The sequence below is a fragment of the Lonchura striata genome, chromosome 1 (genome assembly GCF_046129695.1).
Source record: "Lonchura striata isolate bLonStr1 chromosome 1, bLonStr1.mat, whole genome shotgun sequence".
Classification (NCBI taxonomy): domain Eukaryota; kingdom Metazoa; phylum Chordata; class Aves; order Passeriformes; family Estrildidae; genus Lonchura; species Lonchura striata.
The window spans coordinates 16,969,606-16,989,131 of NC_134603.1; the positions used below are offsets into that span (position 1 = coordinate 16,969,606).

Here is a 19,526-nt window from a genome sequence, read left to right on the forward strand (position 1 = left end):
ACTTTACTGCTATCCTGTCTCTCTTTCTGTATTGATTCCTTACTCTGTTTTCTTTGCTTGCATTCTGCCAGGCTTATGTGTCCAATAACTCTAACTTAACTCTTCAGACTGCTATTTACACTCTACACCATTAACAAGTTATTTAGTTTGACTTCCATTAGGCAGGAGATTCAACTACTTAAATTTTGGAAACAGTTTCTTGGATAAGTTTAACCAACAAAATCAATAGTTCTGAACTGCTTTGTACCAACTGATCACTGGATTTATGAACTGTTTTCCAGTTCATGTATAGGAAAATGAAATTATTCATTTTCTAGAAGAAAACTAAAGCTTCACAGATTGAAACATGGTTGATGTTTTTTACTTTTTTTAGTGAGATATGTTTAAAGCTAAATTGAATATTAAAATAAAATTTCACTGAAAAAAAGGAAAAATATTGTATTTGAAGAAGTGATGGCTAAAACTGGTTTTAGTGATGCTGTGACTCTGTTCTAGTGGAAGCACATCCAACTCTTCTGTGTAGTAAATAGAAGAACTCAACAATACCATCATGGGAACATTTATAGACTTTCACTTGTTTAAATCTTTTTAGGAAGACTTTCTCCCAGTTATAAGTTAATTATCATAAGCTTCTCCACTGTATATTAGCTAATGGTGTAATGTTTTTACAAGGACACTGTGCATATATAAATATATTAACTACTCTTTCAAGCAGGATGTCCAAACTGCAAAAAGACATAGAAAAAATAAATCAGTCTAACAAGCTGAAGTCTCAGACAAATAGAGGCAGTTACTACTGGCAGAGCAATGGATGAATACTTGTGAAGATTGATATGGTTCAGAAACTTGAAGAGAGCACGATGATTTGTGAAAATATATAACTACTTTTGTATCAAAGAAACTTGGTGAAAGAGGAGAAAACTGACAGCAAGGTCACATGAGCTGGCCATTATTAATGATGTCTTAAGCTTTGTAAAAGTTTATAGGACCAAATAAAAGGCCAAGATATCGTGATAAAGAGCAAAGATTGAATATAGCTTGATTCTCTGTGTAGGAAATATTTGGAAGGCTGAAAAAGTCAAAGAATGATACTTAAAAAGATTTCTTATAATTTTTAGACTGTCTTCAGATAAAGTAAGGCAGAAATTACCAGGGTATGAGTAATTTAATTATGCACCTAACTTGCATATAAAATGTTTCATGCTTCAGAAAATTTTTCATAAACGTTACATGGTATCTGGGATGAAAGTTGTAAAAGACAGTGAGAAACATTATTTAGGTATTACAGTTCAAGAGTTACAAAACTATTCATGACTTTCACTAATTTATCTGACGTTATATCTTTTACTTTCAGTTTTATATGGAATTGTGGTGATTGTCTTTGCCAGAAACACCAGTAGGACTCAATCATCTTTCTGATGTAACTACTACATTGTCATGCATAGTTGTAATAGATCCAGACCAAGACACAATACAAAATTTTCTTGGTTGTAACTTATACAGAAATATGTTATAAACAGGAAAATGTTTAAGAGTCCTGTAACTATTCAGTGCATAGAATTTTCTTCTCATGCTGCATAATTTTTGTAATACATCGCTGGATGTATTAGGAGATTAGGAAAAATAACTCGCTAATTGATACTAACCTGCCTTCCTATTCCTTACTAAACCAAATAGTCATAAATTTCTGTCACCAAAACCATCATAGACCAGAGCGAGTGTGTGGAGCTGTCACATATGTTCCTCATGCACTCTGCTTTCACAAGTCCTTGGGGTACCAGCAGAGGCTCTGCCTGCCTGATACCCTGAGCTGGACCCGAGGCCTTTCTGCTCACCATCTAGTCCAATTTAAAGTTTGCTGGCAGATGTGCAGCCCCCAACACATCAGGACTGCGAAATACACAGATGCTTGCCATGGACATGGATTTCTACCTGGTTGTTTTCTGTGATTATGTGTAAGATGTACACACTTTATTTTCCCTCCTGGTTTTGGTTCTGGTGGTGTTTATTTACTGACAATGTTTTTCAGGTGTCCATTTGCAATTTCTGAATTTCTCAACGGAGACCATACACGATTACTTAGAAGTTAGAAGTGGATCTACAGAAACTAGCACTGTCATTGGGAGACTAAGTGGCCCTCAGCTACCAGCCTCTCTGTTCAGCACAACTCATGAAACCAGCCTATACTTTCACAGTGATTACTCACAGAACAAACAAGGATTTCATATTGTATATCAAGGTGAGATTTGGACATTCTTATGAGACAACAAGGTGGCTATTAAAGATTTTATAGGGTTTTGAGGATTTCTAAAAATAAATATGAAACATTTTATGTGTTTCAGCGCCAAGTTTAAACATTGAGATAAAACAGAAGAAAGTTAAGATAAAAAAAATTAATTGCATATTTTTTCTTTAAAATCAGGTCAAATGTCAGCAAACAGATAATTGACAATATCTGAAACTGACTGGCATACTAATTTACATTGCATGCTTTTAAAAAATAAACATCTCTATTCAATGTTTGGAAGCATACTGGAATTTTAATTTTGTTTAATGTGTTCTGGAAGGTATACATCTAAATACTCTTTTGTATTACTGTATGTAGGTTTGTGCAAATTAATGCAAACCCAAAAATCTCCAAATCCATTTTCTTTCCTAGTTTACCACTTCCATTACAGTTCTTGTTCTTTTGTACCCAAGTAGGTCATGCTGAGCTGGTGAAGATCACAAGATCATAGTTCTATTTATAGAATTGCATTTTCATTTAAAAGGTATTAGATCACCACTGTTCATGAAAAAAGGTCAAATGTGTATTTTAAAGTAGACCTGTTTTCATTATATGAATAACACTTAAGAGTGATTTAGAGCAGTCTCCTATTACTCTTTTAATAGCAAGTCCAAATTTACTTGAACTCAGTGTAACATTCTGGAAGTGAGCCACTTTACAAATAATTAACTTTTAAAGGAAAAGTCAATTTGTGCCTAAGTGCTTTAGTTCCCAACATATGGGCTGTCCATGACTTTTAATTTTATTCTAATTACAATCTATTATTTTTGAGATAATCAGAATTTATATTTTACTGATTTTTCCACCATTATTATTTATTTCAGCATATCAGCTACAAAGCTGTCCTGATCCTCGACCATTTCGTAATGGTTTTGTTATTGGAAATGACTTTACTGTGGGACAAACTATTTCATTTGAGTGTTTTCCTGGCTACACGTTGATTGGAAATTCAGCTCTGACTTGTCTTCATGGCATCAGCCGCAATTGGAATCATCCTCTCCCCAGATGTGAAGGTACGTTCCAGGTGACCTATAAACCCTTCATCATTTGCAAGTCTTCCTAAGACTCTTAACTGAAGTCACTTCAGATTTTTAATTTACAGAGGCCTGTAATTTGCAAAGGAAGTATTCAGTTTTGCCTATTAAAATTTTAGCAGAGAAGCTGAAAAGTTTTGTGATATAAAATCTCTGAAAACTTATCTGAGATAATAAGTTTACTTTTGGACGATTAAGCTTTAAGTCTGGAATGTGGAGACCCATGCTGCTTTTAAACTAGGTGAAGCAATGTAGTGAAAACTGTGGATTAAATTAAGAAAAAAGGATTCAAAAGTTGAATTTACCAATTCTGGCCACTTATTTTCTTTCTTATCAGTTAGAAAGAAATGTTAAAGTTGGTCTATAGTGAACTTGTCCTCCAGCCAGTGTTCTGTGAAATCATTTATACATATGTTTTTTTCTGAATGGGACTTTTTTTTAATTATTTTTTTAAAACTTTTACATTTTTTTTTTCACTTGTGCTTGAAACAAAAAAAGAAGGTTCAAGGAACTGTGACTTGCAGACAGCTATTTTTTTAAGGAGACATTCAAGCCATAATTTTAAGGAGAATTACTATGATGTTTCTGTAAAAGTGTTTATCTCTTCCCTAGCTATGCTAAAAGAGAAAGCATAAGCTGAAAGGAACCTGTCTCTAAGCAGCAGGCCAAAGAATGTCAATCCTCCACTTAAAGGCTTAGCTTCCCTCTATATTGAATAGTGAAACAGTATTGAGAATGGGATCCTCATGATCATGTAGGAGAGAAATGCCTAAATAAAAACAACCAACAACACAACAGCACCTCATCTTGAAAAAGAACTCCAAAGCCAAATGCAACCACCCAAATAGAAAATAAAAAGCTCCATGGTTTTCTGGATTTTTTCATTATATTTTGCACCATATACCCAAATTTAGATACTTAAATGAGAAGGCTCATTATTCAAAATTCGTTCTGGACTCAAGTGAGCCTTAGGAATTTCAGAGGGATGTGGTAGCTAAATTAGGAACTAAATGGTACTGAATCCAGAAGGGGAAGCCTTATAATATAAAAGACAGATGACACCTACATTGTCTTTTTTTTTTGAAAGGAGAAGAAGTTAATTCATTATACTCAAGTTTGACCACCCATTTTCTGGATCTTGTGGAATAGTAATGCTTTCATAGTTCATGTCTTAGCTGCTGAACACTTAGCTTTTCCTGTTAGTTCTAGCTGTATTTTCTGTGCCTCACAATCAAAATAATTGATTGAATGCAGGGATTCTGTTTCTTTGAAATACCTTACTGGAACCAATAATTTAATTAGTAAATTCTAAGATGTCCAAAGCATGTTGTTTCTCCAAGTATCAATTTTGATGAAGTTCCTGAACAGTAGGTGAATGTTCTTCATTTCTACTTAATTTAATATGAAAAATGAAGATTAAAAAAATCCACCAACTTAATATTAGAGATCTAAGATGCATGTTTCCTACATGATAACAGACTGTCACCACTACTCAGCTCCTAGATAAATTTCTTAAATTACATGGGGTTTTGTGCTGATATATAGTGTTTTTTGTGACATTTTTATATGCTACAGATATTTTTGAGGTTTTTTTTTTTATTGTTGCAGGAAAAGGATAATGAGTTATCTTCTAGATTCACTTGGTTTTATTTAAGATAAAGGCTTTTTGTTCAAAAGCATTAAAATGAAGTTGGCTATTTGTATATGCCTAGTACCAGAAACACACAGCATGTCTTAAATTTGTGTTTAATGTCTTTATTGTAAGACAAGTTATACCAAAGCTTTTTTAATTCCTTAAACTTCTTGAAGCAGACAGTGTGAATTAAATATGACGAAACTTGCTTCTGTTTAAATAGTTTTGTTCCCTTCTTGCATACCCATGCACCTAATATTCCTTTAACCTGTGCATCATGTAACACTCTCTGACCCTTCTTAACGCATCTCCCTTGCTTTAACCTGTTTGGATTCTGTTCCCTCTTCTTTTCCAAGAAGTCTTTTTCTCTGACAGTCATCAGACCATGTCTTCACCCCCCTAACAGCTGACTGCAAAACCATTTCTGTCTGTACTGCTCAAACCCCCTTGAGCCTTTAAGGTTAAGGCTGAAGAAAAGCAGTACCCAAGCTGTTTGAGTCTGAATGGTTAAGTGTCACTGTGCATCACTTCTTACCCTGCAGCTCAGCACCAAAGTTTATAAACATAAACCTTAACATATGCTTTTGCTAAATACAAACAATGCATAATTCCTATATGTCAAACCTATATGTCAAAACTACTCTGGTTGAAGATTTTTAAACATTTTAGAAAATCTGTGTTGCCATAACATGCACCTTGAGGGGTGGGTGGGCAAAATGAATGTATGCAAACTAAAGCAAATGATACAATTTTAAGCTTTGCTTACTTTTCCAGAGCTAGGCTTGTAGAACATTTCCCTTCTGTAATAACCGAGTGATGTCTTATTCAAGATAAATCTGAAATCTGTATGGAGAAAATAATCTAGTTTGGACTAATAGTTTTCCAGAAATACATAGTTAGGAAAGTCCAGAATCTTTATGGTCACTCTTGCACTGTATGATGTCTAAAATTAGCACTCTTGGACATGAATTACAGAGAGGACTCTTACTTTATCTACCAGAATTTATATCCATGAATGCAAAGTTACTATTCATACTGTTGGACACAATGTTTTAATTTTTAAGTTCCCCTCTAAACTTCACCCACCCCTCAACCTTGTATGTACCTTCTTTCATATGTTAATTTTATTGGCTATCTTCTTGTAACCATACATGCAAATAGTTAGTGTGATTTATTGCCTATTTGTAGCTGGAGTTTACACAAAGCCCTAATAAAGTAATTTTCAGCTGTGCAGGGAATTTCCTCCTATATGTATATATATTTCTTTAATTTCACTTCTGATAGTATTTGTTGCATCAGAATTATTATTTTCTTACTTTTATATTTGACAATTACTGTCAAAATATATTTCTGATTCAGCACAATACTGAATAAAATCTGTTTTATTTGCACAGATATGGTCATATGCAATGAAGTTAAGTGTACCAAATGTATTCAAAACTAGAGCTTTTATATAGTCTAAGTAGAATGCAAAAAGCATTTACTGGCTATTTTAAAAAAGGATCTTTTTTATAGCTCTGTGTGGAGGAAACATAACTGCAATGAATGGCACCATATACTCTCCAGGATACCCTGATGAGTATCCAAATTTTCAAGACTGCTTCTGGCTTGTAAGAGTACCACCTGGGAATGGAATTTACATCAATTTCACAGTTCTCCAAACAGAGCCAATATATGATTTCATAACTGTCTGGTAAGAAAACACTTTTGGCTTTTGTTTAAACTTCATGTGACACTACATAACCAAATATGAATTTAAAAGAATAGATTTGTGATTTTCCCCTTGAAACTGGTGTTCTCTCTAGGAGAAATGACTGATTTGCACCAATCCATGTTTTCCAATGGACCATTCTCTAGATAACACTGGACAAGAAATCAAAAATAATAGTGTGTCTCAGTTTGTCAACAAAGAAAAGCATACAGAGGTATACTATAAAAACTCATCAACAATCAAGAGAAATAATACTTAAGAAAGGAATGATAAGGAGTTTAGATGTATGTATTAGTGTTTTAGAGGACTACTAGAAACTAAAGTAGGGCAAGACTTCATTCATTTCTTCCAAATTGGTTTATTTTATTCTTAAATGTACATAAAACAAGAGGCTCTTTTTGTATTTGGCTGTGACAAAATTAATTGAGCCAACAATAACTGTAAACAAATTCTATTCTTTGTGTACTTGAATCCATGTCTGTCATGGATCTCTGCATGATGACCCTCATCAGCAGCCTATCACATTAATCCCTCCACTACATATTTGAAGACATTTAATGGCTTTAGTCCTCATTTGTACACATGTGTAAAAATCGCTTTATATACATGATGGCTATTTAATTATGTAGCCTACACCATTTCTGAGATGCTTTTTTATTTATAGTGCAGATCAAAAATTTTATAGCAGTTTCCAATGCAAAAAAACCACATTTAATTCACAATTCAAATACTTCCAAACATACAATTTCCCCGCTAAAAGAGAAGGGAAAGGCTCAATGTGCCACAATTTGGACAAATATATTACTACAAAATGTTCAAAATAAAATATATTCATATTTTTATTTTTTAAAATATATTATGCTAATAACTATTAAAAAAAACCAAACATTTAAAACACCTATTTCTTACTATTTGACAATTCTAATCTGGAAGGAAGCTAGGATGAACATTTAATACTCTTATATCATGATGCTGTCCTTTGTACAGTTCCACTGTTGTTTAGTACTAAATTTGATTTAATTTTTATATTAAATAGAGTATTTAATTTCTCCATAAGGCAGCAATGATCTTTCAAGCATTACATGTATTGTCTAAATCATAATAAATAGTACAAAATATCAATACATTCATATGAATAAGGATTAAAGAAATTAATCAGCTGCATATCATATTCAGTTTTGGTTAAAGCTACCAATAATTATATTAATACCTATCTGTAGTGGCAAATCATGACACTATCTGAGTCAAAAAGACATGACCATTTATATAAAATTCATAACATAGCAACACATTGATTGAGAAAACTCTGAATCACTCATAAAAATAATATTTAAATCAATTCTTACCTATCCATGTATAGTATAAGCTATAAATAAAAACATTAAAACTGTTAATTAGGGGAGAAAAAACAAGTTAAAAATGCTGGCAACAGTGCACATCTAAAATTAACTTAGAATAATAATTACAAATAAAATGTTCATTTATTAATGTCAACATCCAGTTTTCAAGGGGAATCTTGTATTCAGTAGTCTATAAGCATTTTGGGTTTATTTTTGCCAAAGCCAATATTCATTATTGTATTTTTATTTATTCTATTAATTAATTACAACAACACTATTTATCTCTTAATTTTCCTAGAAATTATCAGATTCAAAAGACTGGAGGACATGAACAGTTATTAGTTTTGTTTATTTTCTGATGCCACATTTGAAAGTATAGATACAAAAATATGAACAGAGGTTGTAGCAAGTAGATGAAGTACAATCACAAATTCAGTAATTTTGAGTTGGCTGAAATTTTTATTAGAAAATAAGAATTTGACTTTCAAAAGGTGGTTGAATTAATATTCAGTCCACACACAGGAAGGTCTTCAGCCTTTGTTGTCTATTTTATCTTAATTTAGTTGTCTCATGCCTTTTAGTATAATCTCGGGAATATTTAGTGCATTCACTTAAAATTTAGAGAAATCATATTAATTTTTTGGAGCAAAGAAATAAAAAAGAAAAAAAAATATTCTGTTTGTTTTTCTTAGGGATGGACCAGACCAAACGTCCCCTCAAATTGGACAATTTAGTGGCAACACTGCACTAGAATCAGTCTATAGCACTTCCAATCAGATTCTGATAAAGTTTCACAGTGACTTTACTACCAGTGGCTTCTTTGTACTTAGTTATCATGGTAAGTGTGACAAATTAAACTTTTTCACTGTTTTTACTGGTCACTGGAGGCAGACAAGGCATAAAAAGAAAAGTTGCTTTTTGTAAGAAGAGTTGCTTTTATTAACAACTACTAGGGTAATGCAAACATATGAAAGATTTACATGAATGATGAAAATAAGTTATTTTCTTGACCAGGTATTAAAATTTACTATTATTCAAATAAAAATAAAAAGATTGCACTATGATGAGACATGAACAAAGAAGATAGCATCAAGATCCTAAAGTCCAAGGTGCACATACGTTTACTTTTTATGATGCTTCTAAAAAGCGTTTGAAACCTAAGTGATATTGGAGGACATTAAATTTCTTTTTGACATTTGGATATTTTGGAGTAAGTGTGGTTTTTGTAGAGATACCAGTGCTAGTGAACTATACCTATGATATATTCTTTACTACACTATACAGGTCAATGATTGTAAACTACATAGTGTAGTTAATGTTAATTAACTTGAATTAAATACTGACTGAATGAAAATATGTATGAACTAATTCACTGAATTCTACCTCTTTTTATAGTCATCCAGGTCCTCTCTGGCCAATTGTCTTGTACATTCCTATAATTATAAGAAAACAGATTGAGAAGGGTGGGTTTAGGTGCTTTGTGAATGCCCATTGGATTGAACATCCTAGGAAACATGAAAAGACTACATCCTGTTTTTTGGATCCGGTCAAATTCTGTGACTAGAAGATTTTCTTTTTGGCTTATTAAAGACAGCAGTGAATAAAGATAGACAGAATGTATGGGATTAAAGGACCTTTAAGCTAAGCAAAACAAAACAGAAAAATACATAAAGCCTATAATGAAAAAACCACCAGCAATTGATTATGGGGTAGAGACTCCAGAAGGGATAGGCAGAGAGGAATCAGAATTTCTACTCCAAATCTTGGCATCCATATTGCATGTATCAAATTGCAAAGGACAAAAGAACATTTTGTATTAATTAATGAGTTCATATATATCTACTAATATATCAATATATGACCAAACATATGCTAAAATGCTCGTGGAATCATAGAATTATTCAGATTGGATAACACCTTTTAGATCATCAAGTCCAACTATAAACCCAACACTGCCAATTCTACCTCTAAACCATGTTGATAAAACTTAGGCTATTTCTTCTGGTTTAGTAATTTGCTAGTATTAAAGTGTCTCTAAAGATCTCCTATTACTTTGTCTTACACAGGTGTGGGCCCTAATGTGCAATAAAGATGCACACTGAGCAGCACAAAGATTACTTATAAAGAAACTTAAAACTATTTTTGTACTAATGCTGTCAAGATAAATAAATCTCTCTGTATCTTTGAGTCTGTGATCCTTCATATCTGAACAAAAATTATAGTAATAAAGGAAAGGCAGTCAAGGAGTCAAATAAATGCAAGGAGTAAAATTTATTTAAAATAAATAATTTGGTGATTAAAATTAATGATACTTCTAATACCCTAAAATGAGAGACATTTGAGATAAATTGTAGGAGTTCTTTATTGAATCAATTTTTAATTGTGTTCATGATTTTTATTATTATTTTTCTTAAGATGTAAACAGCACAGCTGTTTCCTGTTTAATTGGTGTGTGTTATTGGTTTGGCTTTCTGACTGATTTAAGCAGATCTTCATTACCTGATTGAAGAAAAGGAGTGTAATAGGAAGATATCAAATAAGAGTGACTCATTAGTAACGAAAGGTCTTACAGTATAAATTTTGTGATTTTCAAAAGTTTGACCAATTAGAGTACTAAAGGATCCAATCACATGAAGCAACCAAGGATGTGTATTACTGAAGCTGAACTATCATCTGCTATAAATAGATGGTATTTTGTGCTGAAGAGAAATGCTATAAACCAATGCTGTATGAAAATGTAATATTAATGAAATCCAAGCGTACTTCATCCTGAACGTATACTTTAACACAGGAAAGACTCCATTGTAGGTAAAAAATATGTCAAAGTGGTTTCTTTTGTCAGATTTATGTCCTAATCATATTAAGATCAGATTGTATTTTGTCTATCTCCAAACATAGACCCATTTTCATTGGATCTCTGGGAAAAAAAAAAAAAAAAATCAATCTATACTACTTCTGCATATACTTCCTACTTATTTTTTATTTATTTGATGTGGTTACCTTGCCTGGCTGTTGCATCACATGCTAGTATCAGACCATTATTTTGTGTCAAACTAAAATGAGAATTTTGAAAGCACGATTATTCTATGACACTATCTACAGATTATGTGCACTCCACAACCTTTTATTTATTAGGAAATTTCCCATTCAAAATCCTTCTGTCCATTAGTTATGCTGCCTCTGTGTACAATCGTTGGGATTCCAAAACTTGTATTTATTGCAAGATTTCAAAAGTGGAAGAGTTCAAAAGTAAAATTGTGTCATGTAAAAAAAAAAGCAAATTAATGATTGAAAATAAAAAAAAAATAATTTTTGATTGGAATTGCTCAAGTGATAAAATTGGCAACCACTTCTAAACTTCTTATGTTATTTGTGAAGAAGATTTCACCACTAAAACTAAATAACTAATTGAGAATGTAGACACAACATCCAATGTTTTCATGTCCTTTCTTTTGATTCTTTTGAAAGTTTCAATATAAATTGAGTTTTTATGTTTATCTTGCTAATGTGGATATTAAATCTGTTATTTCATGGCTATGATCACTATGTTTGAGAATGTCAGCTGTGCTTTGTTCCTTTTTATAGCCTATCAGCTCCGTGTCTGCCAGCCTCCAGCAAATATACCAAATGCTGAAATTCTAGCTGAGGATGACGAATTTGAAATAGGTAATATTAAAACAAAATAAAATAAAAGCACAATATTTGTTTATGGAATAAATTTACTGTGTACAGGGTGCTTTTCAGAATGGAAAGAATGCCTGTTATATTTTTAGGTTTTTATTTTAAAATACGTTTTTTTAGAAATCATTCCTCTTCCTTATGCACCCTGAATCCCATCTATGTTTCAGAGGTAACATATAAGTAACATTAACTGTTTGACTTAATTTTAAAATACATTTTTCATAGTATTTCATATAAAACATTATATTACACTGAAGCAAACAAACAAAATCCACAAGAAAACATGTAGGCAATGGTATATTCTGAACTAGAATTAATATTTTGTGACCTAAAAAGTAAAATCAAATTTGTAAAAGTTATGAAGATCAGAGAAGGGGATGACATTGACTTTCTGAGATATGTCAATAATATTACTTAGCCACCTATATTTCAAAGAAATATAATTTATGATCTGATTTCAGATGTCTAGTGAGTTAGTTTGGCTCACGTGACAGCAAAGAAAATAATTTTTTTAGTATATGCACCAATATATGATTATTTATATAGGTCACAAAGAGAAATTACTTTTTTTTCCTTTTTTTCTCTGTAATATGTGCCAAAGAGAACTGCTGGGATATGCATGTTTTTTTTACTTTTATTGGTATATAAAACTATATTAATTTTTGGTTTCTTAATTCAAAAATGAAAATGTCTTCTTTTCAGAGTGCCAGATCTAGATAGCATCAACAAATCCATTTGCTATGTAATTTTTTTTTCCCCCTCAGGATTATATGAGTTACAGACTTGATCTTAAACCTTTATTTAGTTCCATAATGGTTATCCTATAAATTATATTGCTTAAAGCTCTGTGGACATTTGATTCACATAGCATTAGTCAAACCCAGACAACTTAGCAAACTATTTAATAAATAATGTGGTGGAAAGGAGTGATAGATGCAGCACAGTGTGCAAGACAAAGCTCATTTACCACATTTCTTAGACTAATCAAAGTTGTTTATGCCAGAGGTCATTTAGCCCATTGTATAATATGGTGGTAAGAAACTTCATTAATCAATAATGTTTTCAAAGCTAAAAGTCCCAGTTAATTGCTGTTTAATGCTGCTTTTGTTTGTGTGTTTTGCCCTGTGTTGTTTTTCTGAGCAGGAGACATAATAAGGTACCAGTGCCAACCAGGCTTTACACTGGTGGGTAACGAGATTCTGACGTGCCGACTGGGGGAAAGACTCCAGATGGACGGAGCACCACCTACTTGTCAAGGTTTTTTTCCTTTTTAATTTTCCTCCTGCCAGACCAGTTCAGTGGTGATTCCTTACATAACTTCTACATCTCTTTACATAAGACAGCATACTGAAACTATTTCAGACTTTTTAGAATTTATCCCAATATATCACTCTATGTTTTGTTTTGTTTTGTTTTGTATATGTCAGATATTAATGCAAAATAATTAGTAGTCTTTTAATGAACTTCATGAGTTAAAAAGGCTGCTACTCTGTGAAAATAATTTTACAATTCCTTTTTTTTTTTTTTCAGGGAGTCTGCTAAATAATGAGACTCATTTTCTCTACAACATAATAGTATGAAAATTTATATGGGAATTTTCAAAAACACTAAATTAACCTAGCATGGATTTGGGTGAACAAGCTCACAAAATAATTTTTTTCTGTGTAGTTTTATGTACTTGCATTTTTTATTCAATGTATTCTAAAAAATAGGGTTTATGCATGTATGTGTGTGTATGTGTGTGATGTGTGTGTGTCTGTGTGTGTCTGTGTGTGTGTGTGTGTGTGTGTGTGTGTGTGTCTGTGTGTCTGTGTGTCTGTGTGTGTGTTTATTCACTTTTCCTTTTATTGGGAACTGCAGAGATAATGTCATCTCATTGCTAAGGTCAAAATTATTTCAGTCCTGCCAACCACTAACATCACACTTTAAACCAGTCTTTATTAAGCTGAAATTTGATATTCTAAAGTAGAATATAATTTTTCTTTCATACCAAATGAAGATCAGCCTTGCACATGCTTATTTAAAAAATGGAATCTCCTTGTGGTTCCAGCAATGGTCATGAGTTTATGTTCTCCTATTAATTCTTGCATTTATATCTGGAAGGATAAATTGGGATCTCGAGTTATGAACATTTATAATAAAGCTTTTTCAAGGAAAAAATACCAAACCAAAACATCACAGCCTCATAAAAATATAAATTATGTAAACACAAGGCATTTTGAATTCTGATACTTTCTATGATATTCCTTTGTGATCCACCTGTTCCTGAGATTAATATTCTAACATCTACAGGAGGATTAAAATACTTTACCAAATAAGTCACAATAAATGCATTTGATTTACCTTTGCATTATATGAAAAATACTACCATCTGTTTTTTTCTACCAATCTGACATTTTGGTGTGCCCTTCTCCAGTAATTTAAATTCAGTAACATATCCATAAAACAGTCATGATGAAAGATTTATTGGGCAAAAGTAAATTAATTGTGAACAAATCTACTAAATTTATAAGTAAAATGTTGATATTTACTGATATAGCATTTTCTAAAATTATAAAATAGTGCACAATATAAAAATATAGATGCTAAGAAATTAAACATCAGGATATTCATTTCTAGGACTTTATTATTACTATAATATTCACCTAAGCTTTCAGCGGAGAATAAAAAAAATGTTATATAAATATACTCTTTGCCTTCATTCCTGGAAAGCTGGAAGGGTCTACTCTTACAACTGAGTAAAGCTGTTTTCCCCTGATTTTATGGACGAAACTATGCTGAAGTCAAAATCATTCACAGCACTGAGTGTTTTTCTTAAAAATTCAAAATGAAATTTAAATGTGAGCTTCATAAGAACTTTTACACTGATAATTTCTGAAAATCCAGACATTTAGTTACAAATATGTCTAGAAATGGCTTTCTACACCCCAGTTTAAATTTAAATCCTAACTTGGCAGATGTATAGCACTTAATAGGTGGAAAACCATAGTAACCTCCAGGCATTGCTTTAAATGTTAAAATGATGTAATATTAGGGAAAATAGAGACATATGTGCTGATCCTAAAGTGTTCTCTCAGTACATGTTCTGAAGGCATATTTGTATTCAATGCAAGACCCAAGACAAAACCTCAAGAATGATGACTTCATTTACTATAGCTAATCTTTTATCTGCCACATATGAACGCTAAACATTGGTTCCAATGCTAAATATTAAATCAATGCCCTTGTAATTTCTCTTTAAAGCCGAATGAAATTAACATGGTCTTCAGAGTTAGATTCATAAAATTAAAAAGAAAATTGCAAAAGAATTTGTCAAATTGTGTTAAAAATGACTAGTCTTACTGTCAACCTAGAAAAAAAAGTAGCATCTTTTCTTTTTCGTTATTAATCTGATGTCTAGGTTTGAAGACCACAATATATAAGTTACATTTTAGTAATAAAAATGAATAGAGAGCTTTGTGGAATCTAAAGGCAGCAAAAATGCATGCAAAAAAAAAAAAAAAAATCTGTCCTTCATGATTTTACCGTATCACATTGGTCTATGGGTAAGCCACCATACTTCATTGTGCAGAGTGCAACACACTATGTAGGAACCACTTTCAAGGAAAAGTCTCAGTTCTTCTGTTGGTTCATATTAGTATTAGTTTACAAATTCTTTTCACCAGGTAGAGCATTTTTTTAACCTAATACTGCTAATTCCTGGTGCTTTAACCTTGTGCATATGTTATATGCTTTAGCCAGTATAGTGGCATTCAATTTAATTTTTCTTTAATTTTTGACTTGAAATAAATTGATACCTACATTCAAAATTAATCCATAAGTAAATCTGAAGAATGCTGCTGAGAAAAATTTATGTAACATAAGACTACTATTAGTCTTGAATCTAATATATTGCAGTAAAGATATACTAGACAAATGAGGAATTCCTAAAAAAAATTGAGGCAAACTGTATTTAATATTTATTTGGTAATTTTAGTTATTACAAGTTAGTTTATATCACATTTATTACTATTTAAAACTATGCCACTTTTTTTTCCCTCCATTTTTTTACTCTGTGTGTGTGTGTCTGCTGGATGAGCATTTCTTAAAATTCTTGCAGATTTCCTTTAGATGTGAAAATAGTCACTAAATTCCACCAGTTTAGCCAAATTCTATCACCTTATTTAGTTAAAATATTGTCCAAAAAAAGCATAGAACTTAGCCTTTTATTTTCTTTTACATTATCTTCTACTTTCAGGATAAAATGAAAATTTCAGAGTAAGAAGATTCAAACTATATTTTGCATCATAATAAGGAGACCCTGAAAATATTTGTTAATGGAATCTCTTAACTGTATCTCTGATACATTTTCTCTGATTCACATGAAACTTACCTACCCAATTCTCAAGGGACTCTGTTTAACAGAAACGATCTTTAAATTCTCTGTGCAATTCCTGAGGGTTCTTTAGCTGAAAATCCTGAAATTAAGGACAGTTTGTAAGGCAAAACCAGCTGCAAATAAATGAGTGTAGCCAGATTACTGTTATGCTCTTCCTGCCACTTATTTTTTTATAAATATATGTCTGTATGTACATATAAAGCTGAGAGGATTACTTTGTTCATTTTCTTGAGATATGTGCCACAAGTGGTACAGCACTGTAGTTTGATAGTCAGATTCCTGCCATATGAGATTTGTTAAGTGGCATGGAGGTGCTGTATTCAATCTCTTCTTTAGTAATTGAAACAAGCATGGGCCATGAGAAACAACTTTTGAAGTTTAGCAACTAGATGGTAATTTGCAGCTGATATACAAATATTTTTTAAAATATATGGGCAGATACAGTTTTTCAAGTTCAGTTTGCATGCGTTTGCAGAGGGTTGGGCTAGATGATTTTCAAAAGTCACTTCCAACCCCAATATTATATGATTCTTACAGTTTTTTAATGAAGATAAATGCTCCTTTTCTATCCCTTTCTCTGCTTTCCTATTTTCTTTATCTCTCTTCATAATCTAATAACTTTTTCAACATAAAACCTGATTTTTGTAATTGAGACAATGTTATTTCCAGAGTTCTTGAGAAAACTAAGATCCTATTATTTTTCTTGTGTAACTCAGGACTAGCTTATTTTCATGTAGGAGTTAGTTGTCAGTATAAAAAGATTTCAAAGCTCCTGTTTAGCAGTGTTAGGTTCTGAATATACTAAAGGCATTTGTTTATATATCATGAGAAAACATTTTTTGAAAAAACTTCCAATAACATGATAATGCAAACTATTCCTATTTAATGAGATCGTTATTCTTGTAAACCTAGTGAATCCAAATAAATTCAAAATTAAATCCCTTCATCATATTTTAAATCATCATGCTGCTCAATTTAAAGAAATAGAATGAGTAATTCGGATCTTTAAACTCAGAAAATCTCATCAATCATATGAAATAGAAATAATGGGCTTTAGATATTTTTGCCAAATTTTCTGTTTCACAGTTCTCTGTCCAGCCAACGAAATGCGTCTGGATTCAACAGGCGTAATACTGAGCCCTGGATATCCTGACAGCTACCCAAATCTCCAGATGTGTGCGTGGACCATTACTGTGGAAAAGGGTTATAATATCAGCATGTTCTTTGAATTCTTCCAGACAGAAAAGGAATTTGATATACTTGAGGTTTTTGATGGTAACTATAGTATACTTAACTTTGGATGATACATTTTCTATATCATTGGTTTTTTATATTGCTTCTGTCTAAATACTATTGTTTATGCATATCATAATTTTTCAGTATAAAAAAATCTTAGGCAATTCTTTTGATTTGTTATGATAAAAACAACTGTTGGATTACTTTATTTTAAAACTGTACTGCATGCTGGACTTAAGAATAATTTTTGTTTTGAGCAAATATATAACTTCCAGTTATAACATATTTCAATTTTTTAATTCAAATTAATTTGGCACTTGCTTGAAGGATGTTTTGCATATATGTTAATTGTGTGCATATGTTTTATTGTATGTTATTTTATACTTTTTAACTCCTTTTACCTTCTTTTTTTTCCTTCTTTTGTACCAAGGACCAAATAGCCATAGCCCATTGCTTATATCTCTCAGCGGGGACTATTCATCTTCTCTAAATATTACCAGCAATGGCCATGAAGTATTTCTCCGGTGGTCGGCAGATCATGGCACCAATAAAAAAGGTTTCAGGATAAGATATATAGGTATGCAAATGTGACTTTTTATAATGTGCATAAAATTTCAATGTGCAACAATTTGTTTATGTGAAAAGGGTAATATAAGCTATGTTTGGCATCCTTAATTAACCAAACTGAAAGGAAATCCAATCTGTTCTATATATATGAAACTAATGCCCCTCATCTTGTGAGGAAAAAAATCCCCACACATGTGCTCTGTAGAGAATTAATAAAAGACAGGGCTATAAAATGGCATAAGCCTGTACTAAAGATAAAAGAAGCAGCTTTCTCCTTCTCTCTCCCATTTAATTGCACTTGGGTGCCTCTTTATACTAGGATGTTTTTCTAACAAGATCTTTATGCAATTCATCATTAAGAATTTTGGTGGAACAGGGGAAAGCATTGCAATGAGGCAGGAGTGAACAGCTAGAAAGTGGAAAATGTGAGACCCTGAAGGGTTGAGCTCTTTAACTTAAGGTTCAATGGAAGCAGCAATCAGCATTAATAGAGATAAATTAGTATGTAAAAAAGCTGGTATTTTATGTGTTATTAATTAAAATTAACATATTTGTGAATAGTGTGTGGAAATGGTACCTGACAAAGCCAGATTTTAGTAAAATTGCTTTTACAGAATTATTATATAATATTTATTTTACTGGAAAATATTTTAACTATTCAAGCTAAAAGAGATTTGTTGCAATTTACAGCAATTGCACAAAATCTATATTTGAATTTTTTATGATGACCAAAGATATGAAATCGACACAAAAAAGAATATTGAGAATAGTATCTGTAGATTTGAGAGAAGTTATTGGCATAAAAGATGTTTCATTTCACAAGGTGGATAAAGAAATAAAGAAATTTTTTTTCCTCAGTTTTTGGCTACATCACAATTGGAGAAAAATAATTACAATCATATATACCACAAAATCATATCACTTCCATCTTTCCCTTTAGGAGAGGACAGTTTTCTCAGACTTAAAATATTTGTTGTTCATTAGGTAAAATTTGCTGTTTACTAGGCATAAAGTAATATATGCTATCGATTTTCATTTCCTGTAATCCATTTTGGATCTGTTAAAAGAGAAAGAGAAAATTCTTCCAAGTCTTTCCTTACAGGCAAAGAGAGAACTGTTGAGAGGCAGACAAGAAATATTTTCTAGTGGTCTGTTTCACATAGGAAATACTGGTATGTCTCTGTATCTTTCAAATAGTGTAAGTCAGGAGACATTTAGTGTAAGGAAGAAAATACTTTCATAGCATGTGGTCTGAAAGATATAGCAGTAGTTCTAATTCTGCTCTTTGCTTTAGTATGTTTAATAATTTTTTTTTTTGTAAATAAACATTCTGGTTAGAGGAAGCTTTCACGTGAGAAAAACATTGACCTGAAGTCATGAGGCGTGGAAAAGTTTAAAGAGCAAGTGAAGCAGCAGTTCTTTATTTTCCTGAGAAAATAAATATCAAGTTATCAACATTTCTTCAAAGCATAAAGGAAGCACTTGGAAAGAAGCTTCCAGCACAGTTTTCTTTCCTACAAAAAGGGAAGACAGCCTTTATGGCTAGCAGCTATTAATCAAATTGATCAGAGATCAAGTTAAACTTTTACACAATGAAAATTCATCTTAAAGTGGTTACCAGCTTATAAGAGCCTTCTTGTCCACTCCTATGAGTGGACA

General features: G+C 31.9%; 1 protein-coding gene across 2 annotated transcripts in view; it reads left to right on the forward strand.

Moving 5' to 3' along the window:
- CSMD3 (CUB and Sushi multiple domains 3) overlaps window positions 1-19,526 on the forward strand; it is a 581,291-nt gene that overhangs the window by 478,098 nt on the left and 83,667 nt on the right. For both annotated transcript variants that reach the window (XM_077782368.1, XM_021546425.3), the window contains exons 42-49: window positions 2,030-2,239; window positions 3,112-3,300; window positions 6,470-6,647; window positions 8,698-8,843; window positions 11,591-11,671; window positions 12,830-12,943; window positions 17,151-17,339; window positions 17,731-17,877. In XM_077782368.1, the coding sequence (XP_077638494.1) occupies window positions 2,030-2,239; window positions 3,112-3,300; window positions 6,470-6,647; window positions 8,698-8,843; window positions 11,591-11,671; window positions 12,830-12,943; window positions 17,151-17,339; window positions 17,731-17,877 (1,254 nt within the window). The remainder of the gene's footprint in view (window positions 1-2,029; window positions 2,240-3,111; window positions 3,301-6,469; window positions 6,648-8,697; window positions 8,844-11,590; window positions 11,672-12,829; window positions 12,944-17,150; window positions 17,340-17,730; window positions 17,878-19,526) is intronic.